At 39.2% G+C, this 22,109-nt stretch overlaps 2 protein-coding genes across 6 annotated transcripts in view; both read left to right on the plus strand.

Moving 5' to 3' along the window:
• chd5 (chromodomain helicase DNA binding protein 5) overlaps positions 1-9,409 on the plus strand; it is a 36,145-nt gene extending 26,736 nt beyond the window's left edge. For 2 of the 3 annotated variants that reach the window (XM_005729670.1, XM_005729671.1), the window contains exons 30-40: positions 1,385-1,544; positions 1,650-1,729; positions 1,943-2,138; positions 2,227-2,316; positions 2,422-2,565; positions 3,062-3,170; positions 3,373-3,505; positions 3,670-3,865; positions 5,018-5,181; positions 5,858-6,011; positions 6,580-9,409. In XM_005729670.1, coding sequence (XP_005729727.1) covers positions 1,385-1,544; positions 1,650-1,729; positions 1,943-2,138; positions 2,227-2,316; positions 2,422-2,565; positions 3,062-3,170; positions 3,373-3,505; positions 3,670-3,865; positions 5,018-5,181; positions 5,858-6,011; positions 6,580-6,707 — 1,554 coding nt within the window. In that variant the 3' untranslated portion in view covers positions 6,708-9,409. The remainder of the gene's footprint in view (positions 1-1,384; positions 1,545-1,649; positions 1,730-1,942; positions 2,139-2,226; positions 2,317-2,421; positions 2,566-3,061; positions 3,171-3,372; positions 3,506-3,669; positions 3,866-5,017; positions 5,182-5,857; positions 6,012-6,579) is intronic. The other variant, XM_005729672.1, reaches the window with a different exon arrangement.
• A 1,614-nt stretch (positions 9,410-11,023) lies between these two features.
• arhgef10la (Rho guanine nucleotide exchange factor (GEF) 10-like a) overlaps positions 11,024-22,109 on the plus strand; it is a 113,193-nt gene continuing 102,107 nt past the window's right edge. For all 3 annotated transcript variants that reach the window (XM_005729674.1, XM_005729675.1, XM_013910015.1), the window contains exon 1: positions 11,024-11,430. The gene's annotated coding sequence lies outside the window, so the exon portion shown is untranslated. The remainder of the gene's footprint in view (positions 11,431-22,109) is intronic.

Raw genomic sequence — 22,109 nt, forward strand, 5'->3', positions numbered from 1 at the left:
AATCTTTGGGTACAAACTTTTTCTTGCTTTGAACATCATGCATATTCCAAAATAAGATGTTTTTTGGAGATTTGTCAGCAGTGAATACATCTGAGACTGAAGTGAATGAAGATTTGTATGTAAAGTGTTTAGAAAGGTTAGAAAGTTACTAAATACAGTTTCCAAAATTATATTCGCCAATGTAGGATCACAGGCTAATACTACTTTTTCTTTATATTATACAGTACTGTGCAAATCTCTTGAGCCACCCTTGATTTCTTACCTTCTTACAATTCTTACAAATGGTCCTTTACAATAGTTTAACCATTTAACACTGACCTATGAATAATTTAATCATAAAAACACACCAAACTCAAGGGATGGAGGGACCGAAGAAGTCATATGGATGGCATCCAGATGAAGAGACTCTCAATGACTTCTTCAGTCACTTGGAAATCACTAAAAGTTTGATTTTGTTCATCTGGACTCTGTTTCCAGATAAACAGAATGAACTTTCTGGGATTTCCTTACCTGAATTATTGATCCTGGATCGAGATCTTGACTCACTTGGGCAAGAACTGCCTAAAACTGGCATGTGAGTACAAGCAAACAGCACGTACATCACTCTCTTGGATCAGTGATGAAATGTTTCACATTTCTGAGGTCCTTCAAGAAGCCTGGAAAACTATTCCTGAAGACTACTTAAGTAAATTAGAAGAAAGTTGCCTAAGAGAGTTTAGGCTTTGTTGAAGAATAAAGGTGATCATACCAAATATTGACTTCCAGGCTCATTTGAACTGTTAACCTTTCTAACTGTCTGTCTTTATATGTTTTATTTCCAAGTAGGTTAACAATAAATTGTTGCACCAGTTTTAACAACAAAATATAAAGAAGTTATGACGAGCTTGGGACTTTTGCACACTACTGTATAAAGCAAATAACAATAGCTATATTAATTCATTTATTTAAATCTATACATAGTAAACTTGTAGTATTACAAGATTTTTTAAAAGTATAGCATTAGTGTATTACATGCTCAAGTACTACAGATAGAGACTAGCAAGTAGCTACAGCTGGCAGAATACAGCTCTTCCCTTATGAGAGCTACAGTTTAAAATTAGATTTTCTATTAATGTTTTTGTGCATGGCCTGTGGCAAATAAAGTTTTTAAAAAGTGTTGAAAAACCGAGTTGCCATGATAACTAGGCTAAGTTTGAAGTTAAAATGAGCTGGTCCATCTGGCTTGAGCCAGAATTAATATTTTACTAGTGCTTAATTATGCTACATGTACTTTATAATTTTATAATAGAGTTCTTCCTAATGCCTTATTTAAAGAAAGTAGGACATCCAGTGAAAGTATAGGATGTTCTTTTTATCACAGTTGAATCTCTTTTCTTTACTGTAGGTGCAAGAGTTTGAGCATGTAAATGGGAAGTTAAGCTCTCCTGATCTGATTCCCATTGGAATGGAGCTGAAGAAACTGAATGAGAGTGTATCCTCTGATCCCAACACGCCTGTGCCAGCTAGCCCTGTGGCTACTCAGCCCAGCACTCCTATCCCACAAGGTCTGCTTTGATCATGTTCTGTTTTCCTCTAAATGTTAAAGTAAAGTTCATGCTGTATCACTTTATGACTGCAAATGAGCTGAGTTGTTGTTTTCTGGAATGTAGAAAAAACGGAGTCTTTCTTGGGTACTGCGGAGGACAAGGAAGCCACAGAGCCAGAGAGCAAGAAACTGTCAGAGCAGGAAGTGAGTCCTTTTTTTTCTCCCTTTAACCACCACTTTCTTTCTTTTCTCCTTTCTTGTCTTGTCCATCATCTCATGGGTCATCACACTGTAACCATAACTCATCATTCTCAGAAGACGCTTGTCAAACTCCGACACCTTTTAACTTGTCTTTTTTTGCCCTTTACCGACTCTATCCTTTCTCCCTCTGTTGTCCTGTCTGTTTTCCCTCGGCAGGCTTCCACTGTTGAGCCAGCATCTGCACCCGAGAAGGCAACTGACAGTGACGAGAACAAGGGCAACTCAGAGGAGAAAACAGGAGATGAGAGGAACAGAACCGAGTCGCCCTCCACAAAGACGGAGCCATCTGCTAACCCAAAAGAGCCAGCTTTCAAACAGTCCGAAGCGCAATCCACTATCACCTCACCTAAGAGTGAGCGGTTTATGATCTGTGTACTTCAGATTTTACTTATCTGCAAGGCTGTGCTTTGTTTATTCATTCTTTTTTCTTCTATCCTCAGTGGAGCCATGCAAAGAAACCGAAAAGTCCTCAGAAAAAGGAGACACTGATTCTCCTCTGGCAAAAACTGAAGACAAGGAAAATAAACCAGGTAAACGTGCTATGACTCCTTAAATTAAAGATGGAGGATTATTCTGCTATGTACACCACTATATACACCACAGATATTTATTTTAATTAATTGTAACCTTTGCAGATGATGTAAAGAGTGAAGACGCATTAGAGGGTCGAATAAATGGAGACAAGGACACTTTGGATGAGATAGACGAGAGCAGGAAGGAAGACAAAAATGGATTCAAAGCAAAGTTCATGTTTAATATTGCTGACGGAGGTTTTACAGGTAAGAATCAATCCGATTTCTGCTATTTGTCCTTGATATACCTGATGCTGACTGACCAGGTGTCACCTGGAGTACTCTGGTCACATTCCTCCTTCATATCCACATATGAGATATGAGATAAAGTTGATCAATTAGACTCTGAGTTCACAAAGTCACTGACAAATGTTGTGTCACTGGGAGAAATTGTCACTTATAAGCCCATCATAGAAGTCTTCTGAGTCTGATTTTCTGAGACTATCCATATCGTCAGACTGTAGAGTGAAGTCTGCACCTTATAAATAGATATTCTTTCTCTTCCCACTTTTCCTCCCGTGTTTTCTTTGGTTTACTCAGAATCTCTACTGCAGGTTGTTTCAGGTGTCACACTGATTTATCTTTGTTTTGATATAAGTTTTGTTTGTGTTTATATGCTCTTATTTCTCTTTACGTGTTACAGACATATGGGATATTACTTTGTATTTTTGTAAGAACCCTGTTTTAATTTTTACGCCGTCAGAGCTGCACACCCTCTGGCAGACTGAAGAGCGAGCAGCGCTGTCTTCTGGAAAGATGCATGACATCTGGCACCGTCGCCATGACTACTGGCTGTTGGCTGGCATCGTGACGTATCCTTTCTTCCAGAGTGAGGAGCGAGAAGCATATGGCAGAGCAATGTAATTACTTATGACAGAAGTAGCTGCGGAGCTGATATTTACAAAATGTGAGGATGATGTAAAACTACGCTTTCCTGCTTCCTCTTTATTTGAAGAACTTTATGAGGTTTTTCCTTGCTCCCATTTGCTTTCTTTGACCGTGAATTTATCTCAGACATGGCTACGCTCGCTGGCAAGACATTCAGAATGATCCACGTTATGCGATTCTGAATGAGCCTTTCAAGACCGAGATGCATAAGGGCAACTACTTAGAAATGAAAAACAAATTCCTGGCTCGCCGCTTTAAGGCAAGTGTGGAGTTTTTTGTTTTTGTTTTTTTTTTTAAAAAACAGAAAAATAACAATAATACATTCTTCACATTATAATCTGAATACAAATGGAACCAGTTTGCATCTCCCTGCTATGTCTGCATTTCATACAAACTTCTCTTTGTTACTTTGCCTCACTGTAGTTGTTAGAGCAGGCTCTGGTGATCGAGGAGCAGCTGAGGCGGGCGGCTTACCTGAATATGACCCAGGACCCGAGTCACCCTGCCATGGCACTCAACACTCGCTTTGCCGAGGTGGAATGTCTGGCCGAGTCCCACCAGCACCTGTCCAAAGAGTCTCTGGCTGGGAACAAACCTGCCAACGCCGTGCTGCACAAAGGTCCGCAGCCCAGTGTCAAAAACAGCAACAGTTTAACCTGGCGAGATTCAGCTACCCAGTGCTGATAAATAGCTTTTTGTGATGCAAAGTAACTGGTTTGTTTGTGCTTCGTTCTGTTTCAAATCAGATGCAGGAGGAAATATTAACTCGAAACTCCCTAAAATCTTCCTAGAATTACCAGAACTTCACTATTTTTTAACTGAGACAGTACATTTTATGAAATAAATAGTATTTGTGTTTCTTTCACAGTGTGCTGTGTTGTTGGAATCAGAATACTAATACCAGAGTAAATTATGTTGCTCCAACACAGTAAGAACACTAAGGAACAAGTTAAAACACCAATATAAAAAATTCCAAATGTTGCAAACAATTGCAAAATAGCTCCAATAATACAAACAGCTCTACGTATGTCATTCAGTGGTGCATTTAGGTCACCTCAGTCTCTCACTGAGCGCGCTCCTGTGGCTGGACAGCGTGTCATGGAGTGGATGGGTTAGAAGAGATTTATAACACGTGAAAAAAACTTCTGCAGTTACACTTTAAAAAGTCTTTTTTTATGTTATTTGAAACGGTGTCAATGTCATTTCACTAATTACTAGTACACAAAAGCTATTTTAACCTGTTAATAATACATGTTTTGTTTCCAAATGGAGACAGCTGTCAATTCCATCCATCCAGACAGTAAACAGGATGCCAAAGGAAGCATTTACAGATATTTCCACTCCACTGTTTTGTGAAGAGCTTCTAAAAGGCAGCCAGTAAATATCCTGTTTGAAACAGTGGCTTCATTTTATGTTAATTTGACTCACCATTAAAACATGCTTACAGTGATAAGTAGGATGAAAGTTTGGGAAGAGGCCAAAGACTGATTGAAACTGAGGCGTTAAAATGTTATCGTTTCAAAATGATGCTGACTGTGACCCTCACTGATTTGTCTGCCAGTGAAAAATGTTTTGGCATTTAGTTCTTGGCACTTGTTAATTTCAGGTCCTGGAACAAACAAATTAGCTTTTTTAATTATTTGAGGTTCACACTAATTATGTCAAGGGTGTTGGAAAAGTTTTACACGCATTTTCCCGACATTTTATCGAAATCATTCTTTTAATACTAACATAAGTGAAACTGCTCTTGTGTGTGTTCGTGCTCTTGCAGTGCTGAACCAGCTGGAGGAACTTCTGAGTGACATGAAAGCAGATGTGACACGACTGCCCAACATGCTGTCCAGGATCCCACCGGTGTCGGCGAGGCTGCAGATGTCTGAGCGGAGCATCCTGAGCCGCCTCACCAGCCGAGGCAATGAACCTCCACCGCAGCAGGTGAGATGGAGCGTGGTTGTCAAGGAGATCAGGTGGGTTTTAGAAAGCTTTTTAAAAAAATGGAATTAAAGTTATTTGAGCTCATTTCCTGTAAAACAGGTTACGGCTCAAAAGTGGGCAACTTGGCTAAGTAAATTTAAGAAAAAGGAAAAGCTGTGTCCCAAAACCTTTGAAGTTCTCCGTTGTCGCAACTACACAGCCACACTATTCCTTTGAAATCTCAAACTTAGGCTCGCTATTCCCCACGGAAGATTTCCCTCAGGTGCGATATGGGGAAAGAAAAATCTCCCTTAAGTTGTTTGCTTTCACCGCTGTGCTCCACATTTTGCTCCCAGAGGAGAAAAAGTTGTTGTGTCTTTGCTTTCCTCTCTGCTGTAAGAGTGTGTATTTTGTTCTGTTATACAAGGGATCATTTCAGCCACGTAGTCTCTGTGGCCATATGCTCTGACAGTCTTTTTTTGGTTGTTATGACAACGCTTTCCTGACCATGACACAGTCGACGCACTTTCCTCCGCTTTTATCTGTCTTTACTTTGCTGGTGTAGAAAGAAAACTTCTCTTACAGAGCAACTCAAGCCTTTTAAGCACTGTATAGTAGAAAAAACCTCATACTGAATACCTGCTGTAATCACAAAGCTGTTTACAGCAGGATGACTAATCCTTTGTGTGTGTTTCAGCCGTTTAGTCCAGGTGGGTTTGGCTGCTCCCAGATGTACAGCGGCAGTTTTGGAGGCGGATTCAGAGGACCGGGCGGACAGCCTATGGTTAACTATAGTCAGATGCCCTTAGGACCTTACGTCAGCGGTAACAATCAACATTTTGCACTATATTGTATGTGACACACAACACAGATAGCATTTCAATTTCATGTGCAATAGGCTGAGAGACTACATGTACAGTAAATGATATCACCTTGGCAAATATGCAATAAAAAGCTACAAGCAAAAGTCTGCATATGTTTGCAGAAGCACTAGTTTTCTTAGATAAGTCAAGTGATTGTTAAGGATCATTTTAATTAATCAAGAATCCATGTTAATCAACTTATTGCCATTGTTCTTGCCATCCTTACTTAATGTTAATAGGCAGTCATTTAAAAGTAGAAACATTAGTAGAAACCCACAGGTTTTAAACAGTCACATTAGCTAAATTCTATCTTCCCACATCACTGCAGATGTCCATTGTGCACTTTGGCCTATGACCTAGCTTTATAAATAGCTGGTCATAGAGCTTTAATTTGTCATAGAGCTAATTTTTGTTTTGTTTTTTAAGAAAGATTTAGAAATTTACTGACTTTGTTTTGCCTTTAAACAACTGTCTCATACCATCTGGCAAAATTCTCAACATTCACATTCATATTGTTTCAGTGAACCACAAAAAAAAAGATCTCTTCTCTTTTCAGTCTCCACTAATGGCCCCCCACCCCCTACAAGCCATCTGGACAAGAAGTCACTTGACTCCTTGAGGGACGTGGCTACGCCTGACCTCAAATCAGGCAAACCTAGTGATGTCATCTGTATTGAGGACTAGACCAGCTCTGTAACACTGACCTCAGGTCAGAAACTCCCAGGGATGGAATCTCAATGGATGACTACTGACCAACTCTTACGCCACTCTCTCCTTGTTCTCTCGCTCCTTCCTAACTCCAGATCTAAAAGTCAAGCTCTCTTCTCTCTACGGATAAGGCAATTAACTTTTTAATGCAGACGTATGTATCTTAACAATTGCACTTTTATCTTTAAAGAATCCTATAGAAGTATTTCAGTAGATGTTTGCTTTCGTTTACCTGTGATGGAAAGCTGCAGATTAAGAAGGAAAATGGAGCAGCTTCTTTGAAAACAGCTTCTTTCGCTCTGCACTACAGTGGAAGACTCGAGCAAGTTGGTGGCACTGAGTTCCTGACGCGCTTGATTGGGGCTCATTCTGATTCTGGAATGTGTGTTTTATTTGCGTCAGCCTCAATTCTTTTCATCTGCATACACTCAGTTGCTTTTACTCATCTGCCTATTTACTGTACACTGTGACTGTGCTCCCCCGGAGCTTGTCCCCTGTGAAGAGTGGAGTCGTCGAGGATGTCTACAGTCATAGCTTGATAAGAGATTGCTTTTTGAAGGCCAGTATTGTTATTTTAAATAAACTTGTGTTTTGTCATTCATGTTGTAACCTGTGAAGAAAATATTGATTTGAAAGAATCAAGAACTATTAACATGTATGCAGTAGCTGGACACAGGCTTTTGGAGAATCCTCTAAAGACTGCCACCTGCTGGTAATCTCAAGAAAGTAATTTCTGCTAAACCTGCAGGGAGACTTGACTGCAGTACCTGGGAACGTTGGCCTCTTGTACTGTATATACTGAGAGACTGCTGTTTATTTTACCTCACATATGTCTAATGATAGTGAACACATGTAAACATACATGGATGAAATCAGAAGCCTGGCTTAGTGTTGTACATGAAAATCAAGTGAGAGAAACTTTGGGAGTGGCAAGAATGATTTTTAATGCATTTTAGAGAAGACTGAGTATTTCTGTGTATGGTACAATATTTGTGATTCTTTCTATATTTGAATGTTAGTAGTGGCTGTAGAGCTTAACCCTGGGGCCATGACCGGTGGGGCTTCATTGTAAACAGGGACCCATCTGGTACATCCATATACAGGGCTTCAGTGTTACCGAGACCAGAGTCCTGAATGGAGGGTGGAGTTTTATCCCTCTTATATCCCAGGGACTTTCCCAGTTCCCTTTTAATTGTTAGGACTAAATAAGAACACATGTGCTTATGGTGCAATGTCACCTCAAGTTTAACATTTGATGCAGACTGCGCTTTTGTTTGCTTCTCTTTTTTTGAGGTTAAATCTAATGTTTTTGGTCACTTGGTGCCATTAAAGGATATGATCCAGAATGATTTGTTCTTGTTGCAGTGCATTTCCTCCGCAGAGGTTAAGACTGTAAATTGTGGTGTTACAGTCAAAGCTTTTCATTTGAAGTAATATTCTCTGTGCATCAGCATTCAAGGACCATCATTGCTTTTAGAGGATGTCGTCACTTTCAGCCTCCTTAGTAACAGTGTACGTGGTCATTTATTGCTTTACCTGGTGATAAGGCTACTACATGTTTACTCATTCCATCTACTGTTTTGTGCTAAAGTGACTGCACCTGGTAAAACAGTCTTTTTATAAATTCACACGTATTTAATTTTCTATTAACACACTGCAAGAATATTAGGACTAAATGTACAAATCTTTATTGACAAATCTATCTTTTTTTTTCTTTTTCCAATGATATGTTTGTATTATGATTATTATTATGCCATTGCCAAGGCACTTATTTGAAAATGCTGAAAGGATAATTGCTATTGACTAATCTAAAGTGAAGAAATAGTGATTTATGGTGAGTGTATATCCTTACTCTGTTTTTTGCCAGTTCAAATGGTTGTCCTTAGGTGCTCTCTTCTGATTCCCTCTTCATTTTTCCAGCTTGTATCGCACTCATCGTTTCTCGAAATGCTTTGACTTAAAAGTCAAATTCAAAACATTACGATTTGGAAAGCATCATGAGACTAATCTTGAGTGCACTACGCTTTTTTAGTGTGAATCGATGCTGTTTCCGTTACCGTTTTTGTTCATGCCAGCAACTACTTGACCATGACATGGATGGTTGACAGACAGAACCTCAGAAACATGTAAATACTTGTTGAAATTGAAAGATTTTTCAGAGATAAGTCCATGTCATATAGATTTTTGTATTAAACTGAAAAAGATGAATGTTTACTGGATGGTGTTGCCATAGAACTGCTATGTGCACCGTATGTGCTCATCAATCAAAAACTTGTCCTTTTCCTCTGGAACTGTGACCATGAGATGACGTCGAAAAACACAATACTTCACTGAAATGCAATCAAACTGAAGTCAGTATGAATGTAATGTCTGTTAAAAAGGCTTCAGTCTAATATTACCAATATGTTAACAATGTATGCACATGCTTATTAATGTGGCTTCAAAAGCTACCAAAAGACCCTGTTAAAAGGCACCTTTGTTGCGGTGAATGCACAGCATGTGAAGCGTTTGATGGTTCACTTTTGGGAGGTGGTGGTATATCAGGCATTTACAGACAATGAGCGCCAAGCAGTGTTATGGTACTGATATTTGTGCTGTATAGCAGTTGAATGAAAAAGTGAATTGTCATCTTTTTATTTGTATTCTGTGTATTTGTTCAATGTGTTTTAATAAATCTTCTGAACAACAGAATGTTTTCTGGTCAGTTCTTGCCCTGTACTCAGTCTGGAGACAGCTGAAGAAGCATGCAGATAAATAACTGAGCGGAGGATTTCATAATCAAAGCGAATGACATTTGTCTAAACTTCACCTCACACATTACAGTGTGTTCATATGCAGCGACCTCTAGCACATGTCACACTGTGCATGAGCTTGCAGAACTGCAAATGTGATTATTGTCAGAAATAGAAATACTGAAGTACTCAGACTGAAAAAAAGAAAGCCAAAATGTTAAGTGAATGAATGAATGAATGTAACAATAAAAAGTAAAAGTCTGATACAGGACTATCAAACACAGAGTCCAAGAGGCAACTGGCCCACCGAAGGGTTGAATCTGGCCCCTGAAATGGCGAATGTTAAAACTGTCATCAGGTCAATGAAAATGTACTTTCAAAAAAACTTAGTCAAATTGTAAAATCATTTTGTCCAAAAACACTCTGGATGTGTGTTTGTAGATCTGCTGTGATTGGTGATGCATATAACAATATAATAAGCTGACTTATTAAATTAAATGGGTGTTTACCTGTATTTCATGTCATTATAGAAAGCTCACTTAAAGTCAAACTTGGTCATTGAACTTAAGGGAGTTTGATCACCCTGGTCCAATTCAAATTGAGTACCTTTATTTATGAAACTTGTTTATTTTGTTAAGTAATTATGAATGCTGATAGTTTGTGTTTAACATGGCCCTAAGATGCTTCCATTGTGATACTAACACACCAGTTCCCTATGTTGTTTCAGATATTCACTGTAGTGCATCCTGGACACATTGCCAAAACATGACAGGGCTAGCGCAGACAGATGACACACTCTCTGTGGCTGATTTAGAATAACCAGTTACCATAAATTGCATGTAATTTGGTCTGTGGTCACCAAGACATAAAATGTGCATGTATAGAATCGTCAGTCACATGTGATTTAAAAAGAAAAAAAGAAAAGAAAAGATTTTTTTTGGTGTGATTTCCCATTACCCACAGATTTCAGTTCAGGATTCTTTGAGTGCCATGTCTGTTTCATAATGTCAAAAGTTGTGTATCAAAATGTCTAGCGTTAAAACAAACCCATATAGAATTTGCTAGTAAAATAAGTCCATATCTTTTGTTTTTTACAATGCAAGGGATTATTTCCCATCTTCTCAAATTGTCTAACCTAAACAAAAATAATAATAAATAAGAAAGTATATACATTTATGTTCAATTCAGATAATAGACTGCTTCTTTAAAGTCCGTATTAAAGCCTTATATAAACGCACCTTAAACACACAGGCTGTGTGTGGTGTGGGGGGAACACAAGGATTATAGTATTAAGCATTACTTTGCTGGAGAACCAAATGTATTTTTTCATCTATTGTTTCAATTCAACCGGCTGCCTAGCACAGACACCTTCATCCCACACGGAAGTGCTGTGAGATAGCGTTGTCCCTAATTCCTCTAGTCCAACCCCTTTTTGTCTGAATCTCGCCCCTGATTGGTGAAAATATCATCCCCTAGGCATTCCATTGGCTGAATGCTTGCCTTTGCCAATCTTCTATTGGTCAGTTGTGACTGAGAACCCTCACCCCGCTTTGTGCCGCTGTCTGGACAGCAGCAGGGGTCTGGAGAGTGGGAGGAGGGAGAAAAACCAAAGAAAGGACAAAATGAAACTGGATGAGCTGAGGGGTGGCGGGTGGGGGCAATAAAAAAGAGAGGGGAGACAGAGGGAGGAACCGAACCAGGCAGCGAAAAAGGGGAGGGAGCAAAGAAGGTTACCTCATCTAGAACTGTACACACGGTGCAGGGGAGAAGTTGTGGGAAAGTAAACAGGACAGGAGGTTTCCAATCTGTGTTCAGCCACTTGCAGCCCTCACAGGAGACTATAAAGATGAGTGTGCTGGAACTGGAGCTGTGGTAAAAGCTGAGAGTTTATGGGAGGCTACCAGGATTAAAGGGTCATCAGGGAGTGCCTGAAGCTTCTCGGAGGACACACTACTGAGGACAAGGAGGTGAGAGGCATATTTGTTGTGTTCCAAATAGGTTCTCCCTTTCCTTGTCTTATTTTTTTTATCCTTTTATTCTGTCTCTTCTCCTTCTCACTCCCCACTCTCAGCATGGTTAGCATGTTGCAAAGACAGCAGCTTTGTCCAAGAGGGCTATTGATGGAGTGGAGTTGGGGGTGGGTGTGCTGGTTTGTGCCTCTCTGTCTCTCAGTCCGGCACTTAGAAGGGCAGCTGAATGGACAATGTGGAGGAGAAGAGCAAAGGATGGGAATGGTAGATACCTGTGTGGCCCTTTGGCAGAGTACACACCATCATGGACGATTAAACCTGAGCCTGCCTCAAATAGCCAGCAGGGATACAGAGGATGAGGCCTTGTTATGATAGCATTTTCAGAGACAGACACCAGGAAGGATGAGAGAGGGATTGGTGGCTCAACCTAGATCCAAAACACCTACTAGCTGGGGTTTTTCTCCAGTGCCTTCAGCTATAAAAAAAGAGGCCTGATCCCGGCCTAAACCATTCCAGTTTGACGGTTGCTTCCCGGCGTACAATGGCCCCTTCTGGGATGGATTTCACACTGCCTCTATACTCTCAGCAGAATAGAAAGGGGACACAGGAGGGTGGAGGGTTGCAGTTGGGGGGCCTAAGGGACCTCTGACCAACTAATTTGCATTTTGTGCTAGGGCTCTGTTTCTGCTTCACTGGCCGGATGTCCAAGGCATTTTTTTTAAAGAAACTCTATGGGCTCACTGTATCCGATTTTTTTTTCTCCTTAGTCACAGTCCAGCACTTCCAACAGACATTAGAAATCCATTCATGCATGTCTTTAAACTACCACAAAGACGTTACTATCAGTGGACACCCTCTTCATTTTGCCAAACATTCACCCATGAAACTTGCACACATGCACTCACACAGTGTACACATGTAAGGCCTTCAGACTGAACTTAACAATAAGCCATTTGATAGTGGGTACACGCCTCCCAAATGTTTACCGGTGTACTGTATCGCACACTGACTACATTCCCTTGGGATGTAGTCAAGAATTAGATAATTAACTAGTAGAACACATTCAGAACTGTTTGGATGTAGAAGCTTATCTGAAGTATTTTGTAGTCACACTAATGTCATGTTACCCAAACATGTCTTATCTTATTTCCTGTTAGCTCTTTTTGATAACAAATTCTATAGCCAAGTCAACTTAACAAAATTCATTAGCCTTCATTAGCCTAATTGCCAACAACATGTTTAGTAGGTTAGTTAGTGATTCTAAACTGACTATTTTTGCAAAAGGCAATTTCATGGGCAGGTGCAGGCAATTCCTTCATTATGTCATTGTCAATTGAACAAATAAAGAGCCTGGAGTTGATTTGAGGTGTGGCACTTGCATCTAGAAGATTTTGCTGTAAACAGACAACATGCGGTCAAAGTAGCTCTCTGTGCGGGTGAAACAAGCTTTTCTGAAGCTGCTAACGGACAGAAAAACAGAAACAGAAAAAAACCTATCTGAGAAACAGCTACAATATTAGGAGAGGCAAAATCTACAGTTTTGTACATCCTAAGAAAGAAAGCAAGCACGGGTGTACTCAGCAATGCAAAAAGACCCAAACGTCCACGGAAGACAGCAGTGGTGGAAGATCGCAGAATCATTTCCATGATGAAGAGAAATCTCTTTACAAAAGCCAACCAAGGGAACAACACTAAACTCCAGAAATATGCAGTCAAAATGATTGGGTGGTGTTTTATTATATAGATGGACAATTACCCAAAACATACAGCCAAAGGAACCCAGGAGTTTATTGAAGCAAACAAGTGGAATATTCTTAAATGGCCAAGTCAGTCATCTGATCTTAATGAGCATCCATTTCTCTTGTTGGAGCCTAAACTTTGGACAGAAAGGCTTACAAATAGACAGCAAATTTGTCCAACTACCTTTGAGCCCCTGAAATGAAGGTGTTGTGTTTAAAATGCTTTAGTTGCTTATATTTTTATGCAATCTTTTTGTTCAACCCTCTAAATTAAAGCTGAAAGTCTGCATTTCAACTATGTCTTGAGTTGTTTAATTTAAAATTCATTGTGATAATGTACAGAACCAAAATTATAAAAAAAAGTTGTCTCTGCCCAAATATTTATAGACCTAACCGTAGTTGGATCAGGTGACCCTGAATCCGTCCTTAGTTATGCCGCAATTGGCTCAGGCTGTTGGCAGCTTCCCATGATGCCCTGACTGTTTGTTCTTCGTTCACCTCTTTTCACTTTCTGTGTTTATACACTCTGACAATGAAAGTTTGCCCTGTTACTTTGAGCTGCATAACTCTGTGTTTATGCATTTAATCATTAGTTGTTAAACTCAGGCTCACTTCCACAGTCTGGCTTTTGTCCAGTCTTCCTCCCCTCAGCCCCAACCGGTCGTGGCAGATAGCTGTCCCTCCCTGTGGCTGGTTCTGCCAAAGGTTACTTCATGTTAAAAAGGAGTTTTTCCTTCTCACTGTCACCAAGTGTTTGTTAATAGGGGATCCTTTAATTGTTGTGGCTTTTTCTGTGTTATTGAAGTATCTTTACCTTGCTTTATTAAGTGCCTCGAGGCAAACATTATTATGATTTGGCATCATATAAATAGGATAGAATAGAAGTGAAATTAAACTTTTGAGCCATAAGGAAACATTTGTTTGAAATTCAGTGAAATTGAATATGTTTATTAATTTTCATCTTTTGATATACTAACCTTCATCGGTCACAGTAAGTGTCAAAACAAAGATAATGCTGGCACTCACTCAAAAGTTCTCTTAGTGTGGGAATATCTTTTTATCTTGTTTTTGCTTCAGGAACTATGAAAGGAAATGTGAAGTTTAAAAAGCTTTGACATAAAGCATTAACAAATAACCAGTGTTGGTTAAATTAAGGTAGGGTTTTCAGGGTCTGACCCTGACAATCTTGGAATTTCTGATTAGTAGTTTCAGTCAGAAATATAATTTCTCATACAGGATCTGGGGTTTTAAGGATCGCCTTTTTCCCCTTTGGTTTGAAAGTGGATTTTTTTTAAGGGGGGAGTTTTGCATTTATTTGGAGTGTAGAGTAGACAGGAAAGGAGGCGAGAGCAGGGGAAGATGAGCAACAAAGGGCCGTGGGTAAGACTTGAACCCATGCTGCATTTCAGCCATATGGCATATGGTCGCCTGCTCAATCGGTGAGCTGAACTGGAAAATAGATTTTTTAAAAACTTGATTTGACTGATGTAATTGTGCGAAAACAACTGTGTTCTTTAATTTAGCAATTCAGCAGCAATGTGGTGGTACTTTGAAGTCTCTTTATGTACTCTGTGAACTATGCTATATGTTCTCGTGTATTTGGAACTGCTGACGGTACTGACAAAAAAGCCAAAACATCAAATCTGAGTAAAATAATTAACTTGGCGTCTTGTTCCAAACAGAGGTATGCACCTATTCTTTTCACCCCATAAACTATTTTCATCTTCAGCATCTCACTATTTACACTTTTAAAAAAATCTTCTATGTTGTTTCTGCACATAACTGCTAAGTTATGGAAGTATAGAGATCTAATTTTGCAATGTAAGAAACACTAGGAACTAAAGATTAGGGCACCCTGACCTCTGTAGTATTGACTAGTCTCTTTCTGTCAGATCTAATGAAACTAAGATTTCAATTAAATTACATGTTTAATGGAATTGCAGGAAGGTTTAAGATAAGATAAGATAACCTTTATTAGTCCCACAGTGGGAAATTTGTTTTGTCACAGCAGGAAGTGGACAGTGCAAAAATTAGAATACAATAAGAATAAATACAGTACACAACTGTACAGAATAAAATAAAATACTATATACAGTAGAATAAAATATACAATAAGATAAAAATAGAATACAAATGCTATATACAACTGAGTAAAAATACAACGATGCCAGAAAAGATTATTGCACTTAGTGTTATTGCACATGTGTGGATGTGTGTGTTTGATCAGTTAAAGTCTTTGTTGTGGAGTCTGACAGCAGTGGGGAGGAAAGACCTGCGAAATCTCTCCGTCCCACACCGTGGGTGCCGCAGTCTCCCACTGAAGGAGCTGCTCAGTGCTGTCACAGTCTGCTGCATGGGGTGGGAGACGTTGTCTAACAGTGATGACAGCTTAGCCGCCATTCTCCTGTCACTCACCACCTCCACTGGGTCCAGAGGGCATCCAAGAACAGAGCTGGCCCTTCGGATCACCCTGTTCAGTCTCTTCCTGTCCCCAGCAGAGATGCTGCCGCCCCAGCAGACCACACCATAAAAGATAGCAGAAGCCACCACATAGTCATAGAAGGTCTTCAGGAGTGGGCCCTCCACTCCAAACGACCTGAGTCTCCGCAGCAGGTACAGCCTGCTCTGCCCTTTCCTGTAGAGGGCGTCTGAGTTATGAGTCCAGTCCAGTCTGTTGTTCAGATGAACACCAAGGTACCTGTAGCTGTGTGTTAATTGCACTATTATTAAAACAACTTCTTGAGATTTCGTAAGAAAACCAAAGACATTCTTTCATTTGGGAGCACATTTTCATATGTGATCTCTGATTTGATTGGCACATCAAAAGAGCAGCCACCCCTGTTTGTCACTGACAATGACAGTTTGCCTTGTTACTTTAAAGTGCACAATAGCAAACATCAAACAAACACAATGTCAAATCTAATGCTAAAGGCAACAGCAGACTGCAGAAATCTAAGAAAGTCGCTGCACATATCAAAAACTGAATTGTCTGAGATTGTTTACATAAGACATTTTAGATTTAACTAAGTGTAGTTACTATTGTTGTTCTGTGGTCCCAGTTGCTGTTTTTATTGTTACACTCTAGCCTGGAGCAAGATCAGATAGAAGAGACTGACATCTACTTGGAACTCAGAGGAAAGCCACTGAAGAGTTTTTATTGGCAACAGGGAATTATTCCCTCTACATTTGGATGCTCCAGCATTAGTCTGTACTATCTTTAATGTGCACAAAGAACAAATCAATAAAACACTTACAGCATACATCATACAAGCTCATAATAGCACTTCACACAGGGATTTTTTTTTGAGTATTTGATGTTACTGGAGAATTCCCCCTTATGTATCAGACAACTTTGATATTTAGAAACACTTGTGATAAATGTTATGATTTTTCAGGCGTGTCTTTTTTGATGATTATATGCATTATATTATTATAGACATTGGAGACATTGAATCTAAAATGCAAAAAACCTTCTTCCTGGTTTCTTATTCGTTTTTGCATATTTGTCATACTTACATGCTTCAGATCATCAAACAAACTTTTAGACAAGCATAAACAAAGATAATACAAAACCCAGTTTATAAACACTGATTTCATTTACTATGGGAGAAAAGCTATTAGTGGTGCAACTGATCAGAAATCTCACAGTTCTGATCGGCTCACGGTTTTAAGTCACCGATTGGATCAATTTTTGGATCAACAAAAAAAGACAAAAATGTAACATTTAGTTATTTACTTAGTGAAGTATTTTTTGCCTATTAAAAACATTAAACTCAATACTTATTCCACGAAATTATATTTAAAAAAATGACTGTACAATATAGGGCTTTGCATCTATTTTATTTATACAGTGTCAAATTACAACAAAAGTCGCCTCAAGGCGCTTTATATTGTAAGGTGGACCCTACAACAATACATACCGCTCATTATATCGCACTCCGCTGTGACATAATGAGCTGTCACGGTCACGTAGCTTTCCGTTGCCCTGGAGATCCACCCATTTGTAGTTGGGCAACAGAAGATGCCTGGGACAGTTCAGCCATAACTTTAAACTTTTCCTGCTCATACATGCTTGGAATGATCTTGCCACTAAAGTGGACGCGTAGCGTGGCTCAAGCGCGTTAATCATAGTTTAAACCCCGTGTTTCGCACAACGGAATACGGCTTCCCGTCTACAGCTAAACACCCCAAAAGCTTTTGTAATGACTTTAGCCCGGTCGGATTGGGCAGGAAAGGGCTGCTTGAATACCGCAAACTCCTCTGCTCCTCCACTTGGACCGCTAGCGCTGACCATAACTATCGCTGACCATAACTATCGTTTGACAGACCCACCACGCGCACCATACACACACTTTTTTTTCTTCTTTTTTGAATCTTCGGATCATGTGCGTGCCGCACCCTTGCAATCAAGTGTTAGCAATAACTGGCCACGAGTCTTTCACATCACTGCAGAGGAATTTTGGCACTCTTCTTTACAGAATTGATTTAATTCAGCCACACTGGAGGGTTTTTGAGTGTGAATGACCTGTTTAAGGTCGTGCTTACACAAATCTTGGATGAAATTCCTTTTTTTTATAGCATGTATACGGAGGAAATATATCAACATTTGATACAGGCAATGTCTTTGGGCCTTTGTTTTCTAACAAATTGTATTGTAAGGTGAATAACACCATATTGATTAAAATGTTCCTCTAGACCTTTGAGTAATTGCTTTCATTCACTTCTAATGGCTGACTGCAGGACTTATTGAACTTAACCTTTCCTACATATGTTTCTGTCAAATCCTCCAACTAGTGACATATTATTAACCTCACAGGTAAATCAAGGCATATAGAGACACCCAGATTACACATAAAATCATCAGTAATGGTTTTGCAAAAGAACAGGTGAAAATAAGAGATTTAACTAATTAAATTTAATTAACATAGATACTACAGTAATTTGGGCTAGTTTGCATTAATCAACAATCCGTCAGTCAGTCTTACACATTTTTGCAGATATTTTATACTTAACATACTTTATGTTTTGGTTAAAAAAAACTACTTCATGGATCAGGATATTCTTCAGCATTTGAACAGTAAGGGACACACTTGTCTTGCCCACTATTGTGCTGTGTAAACAAATGGGATATGGGGAAGTCACAGTTAGTCCTACTGTTTTGTTTCCTTGATTAATGTGACATCACCAGCAAATGTGCTGTTGTGAGCTGACATTACTACCAAATCTCTGTACAGCAGAGGGCATATGAAGGCCAAAATGGTTCTTGAATGAATAATACATCCCCATATGTCTGAACAGTGAAAACATGACAGCAGATCTGGGAGAAAGTAGGAATAAACAATCAAAAATCTGTAAAGATAGCCCTCTTATCATATTGTGCTTACAGTGTGTTATTGTATTACACATGGCCTTTGGCACAGGCGCCTTGTGAATCTCTCGTGATCATTCATAAAGTATAAACCAATAAGGCTTATCTTCTGGGTTCAAAGTCTTTGGTAGGGCAAGTCGTCTATGTGTAAGCAAATCCATGAAATCCACAAATGTCTGTGAACAGCCTCCCACTCAAATTGTTACGCCTTTTGACAGCCAAAGAAAGACATATTCCGTTTGTTCTCAAAGAACTGTTTGCAGTTACTAAATTGGCCAAGTCACATTTATATCTCCTGATAGGAAGTCCACCGGGATGCTGAAGAAAAGATGAAGAAGGAAGGAATGCCAGCGGCAGAATCATCTCTGCCTGGCACTGTTTGTTCCTGTCAATGGTCTGCTAGTCTCTCATTGTCTGCTGAGTGTTTGTGTGCCACTTTCTGTAAAGGAAAACCCTAAAGTAGTGGTGCTCTCAGTGACTCTCTGTTGGATCTTTCCAATGCTGTTTATTCAGTCATCACCAGCTGCTGTTCTTTGCTTTTGTCTATAGATATGTACAACATAGTCAGCCACTGACTGTTGGCTGTGAGGTTTATCTGTATTTGGTCTAGTACTAAATATGAAGCCCAGCAGTTGTTTTTTGTCTTCTAACTTTAAACTCTGTGATTTAATTTAATTTTTAAAGAAAATTATGCACCCTTACTGCTTTGTTAAGCTGTTAAGTAAACTGCAATAGAGAGATGAGATGGAATCGTGGAGCACAAATTGGATGCCAGGGACCCACAAGATTTCACTCAGTAATCAAAGACAGCACACTTTGAATGGAAATAAAATGCCGACGAGAACAATACTAAATATGCAAATCCAACAACTGCCACATTTAAAGTACGACAAGGTTTCAGCTACAAGGTACTCTGTAAATGTGTGTCCTAGCACAGCCTAAAAAGACGCATTTTGCACTTTCCCTGTACACATACATCCCTCCTCTCATTACCACATTTGGTGCACAGTGAGGGAGTTTTCAGAGCCCTATGTAGGTCAGGGACAGGGTGTGTAGGAGTTGGTTTCATCTCTATTCTGTGATGTATCTCATTTTCCCCACAAGAATAGCTTTCACACAGAACCACTCCTGGGGCTCTTTATTTTTCTAAGCTTGAATCTTTTTGATGGCTTGTCCAAATGCTTTCTTTCAAAGAAAGTTTGCTCAGAATACCTGTCATTTTAATTCTGAGGGGGCTACTTCAAGTTAAAGATTCTGAGTTGCGGTTTTCTATTAGTATTCACAAGCAGAACCTTTGTTTAAACCACCAGCTATCCTGTTGTCTTGAATTAATTCATAAACATCAATATTTCCATTGTCATTCATGTGTTGGCTCAGACCAAGTCTATAGTGAAGAAATGCGAATGATTCTCCATCCAGTAAGGCTTTCATCTGTGGAAGCACAACAGCAGAAACTTTCCAGTGAACTTGGTGTTAAGCTTGGCTGATGTTTATTTTTTTCACTATTTTATATTTTTACCCTACTGACATTTCAGTCTGGCATGTGTATGATAAAGATGGTGAAATTTACATTCACCTAAATAAATAAATAAATACATAAATACATACATACATACATACATACATACATACATACATACATACATACATACATACATACATAAATTGAACCAGTATAAAGGAAAGGTATGAACAGTGGGCAGACTAAATGATTGAACTTTTCTACTTGGCTAGCTGACACCAGATAGGCTACTATGTTAAACTATAGGGCTGTTATAATGATATATATCGGATGATGATATGAAAACATCTATCGTTTCATTTTAGCTATCGTTTGTTTCGTGGTGTCGCAAAATAAAATGTTTACGGCAATATTTTTTTCATCGTTTTGATGGTCACTGTAGTGGCTATATTAATTTCTTAAAGTTCTCTTTCTGTTATATTTTATATAACCACACTAGGGATGGACAAGCGCCTGTTTTTATGCGTTGTGGTTAGCAACCACGACGGTACCACCATCGCGTGTCTGCTTGTTTATGTTCCACATAAACCTTTCACAATAAAGCTCAAGATCCTGTTGAGACTTTTCAAAATAAACGGAATCACGTGAAAGAGCAGATTATTTACGGATGAGAATTAAAAAAGAGCCGCCAGGTGCTAAAAAATAAACCTTAGACTCAAACGTTAGAGCAGGCTTTTCCCCGCAGCACGCCGTGTAATAAATACTCACAAAGAAAACGGCGGCCTTTACAACTTATGTCTAAAAATGTGTAGTTTCATTCCCGCAAGACGAGCTGCCCGAGATTCACAGAATTTACAGAAAATGTTACATTTTTGTGATTTATATCGTTATTGGACGATAGAATTCTTATATCGGGATATGAGATTTTGGTCATATCGCACAGCCCTATTAAACTAATTATGTTATCAGGTGCTACAGTCAATGACTGGCACTGTACCCCAACAGTTCCCCTCCCCCATTATAGCTATAAACATGAATACTGAAAAGTATAATGGGGGGTCTGTCCAAGCCTTTCCAAAAGGGTCACTGTTGACCACTCAGCTGAATTCTGCTGACATACTTTTTCAACTGTAAATAATACTAAGACATTCAGTTTCATAAAGAAAAAGTTAAACACCATTGCTGATAAGTTATTGCAGTAACAACCCAGCTCATGTTCATTATTTGGGTAATAGTAGCTCAGTGCTATCACTTAGCTTAACTTAGGAAGACACTGATTTCGGAGCACATGAGTGTATGCAATTCAAACTTTGGGAAGTACCTCTCATAAGAGGTCATTCATCAGCTCATGAAGCCTTAGCTTTAAAGCATGATCTCACTTAAAAATTGTCAAACAAACGGAAAAGTGTTGAAGAGATTCTTTGCTGACAGTCAGTGACCCAAACTGTTCCAGTGTGTGGTGCGTTTATTAGCTGACTTCTGCACCTTGAGAAAATGTGTGTGGTTGCATAATGGTTCCTGATGTGGTTTTATAATGTTCTTTTTCTGCTTGCATTTTTTTGTATTTGTGTGTAACGCCCAGAAGTGGTCGAGTGTACATGTGTGAATGTAAGTGACACTATCAGTGTAAGTCTCCTTTCTCTCTCCCTGTGAGGTTTTACTCTCTTTAGTCGCAGCTTTCTAAAATAGTCCACAAAGCAGTATCTGTGTTGGCTAGCTCACCTTTATCACTCAGAATACCCCCACAATTTTATTAGGTACACTTTAATTCTCACAGTCTCACATTTCAACAGGTAGCTAGGCTCGGTTAAATTTTCCACCACCATCCCTCGGATGGCATTTTCATGTAATGTACAATGCGTGACCTTAATACAGGTCATGGAATCCAGTATCAATTTAGTAGAACGAGGAGGGTCTTTTAAAAAAATGTTTTTAAAAGGGATTTCTAAATACACCAGCATAATGCAATACTGTGATATTGCACAAACCCTGTTGAAACATTCATGCATTCCTGCTACTTCTTTCCTTAAAAAAATCCTCCTTTCTTTTACAAAGAGATACAGCCATAGGCTACACAGCCATAGGCTACACAGCCATAGGCTACACA

The sequence above is a fragment of the Pundamilia nyererei genome, unplaced genomic scaffold (genome assembly GCF_000239375.1).
Source record: "Pundamilia nyererei isolate P.nyererei 1_Seehausen unplaced genomic scaffold, PunNye1.0 scaffold00034, whole genome shotgun sequence".
In the NCBI taxonomy this organism is placed as follows: Eukaryota; Metazoa; Chordata; class Actinopteri; order Cichliformes; family Cichlidae; genus Pundamilia; species Pundamilia nyererei.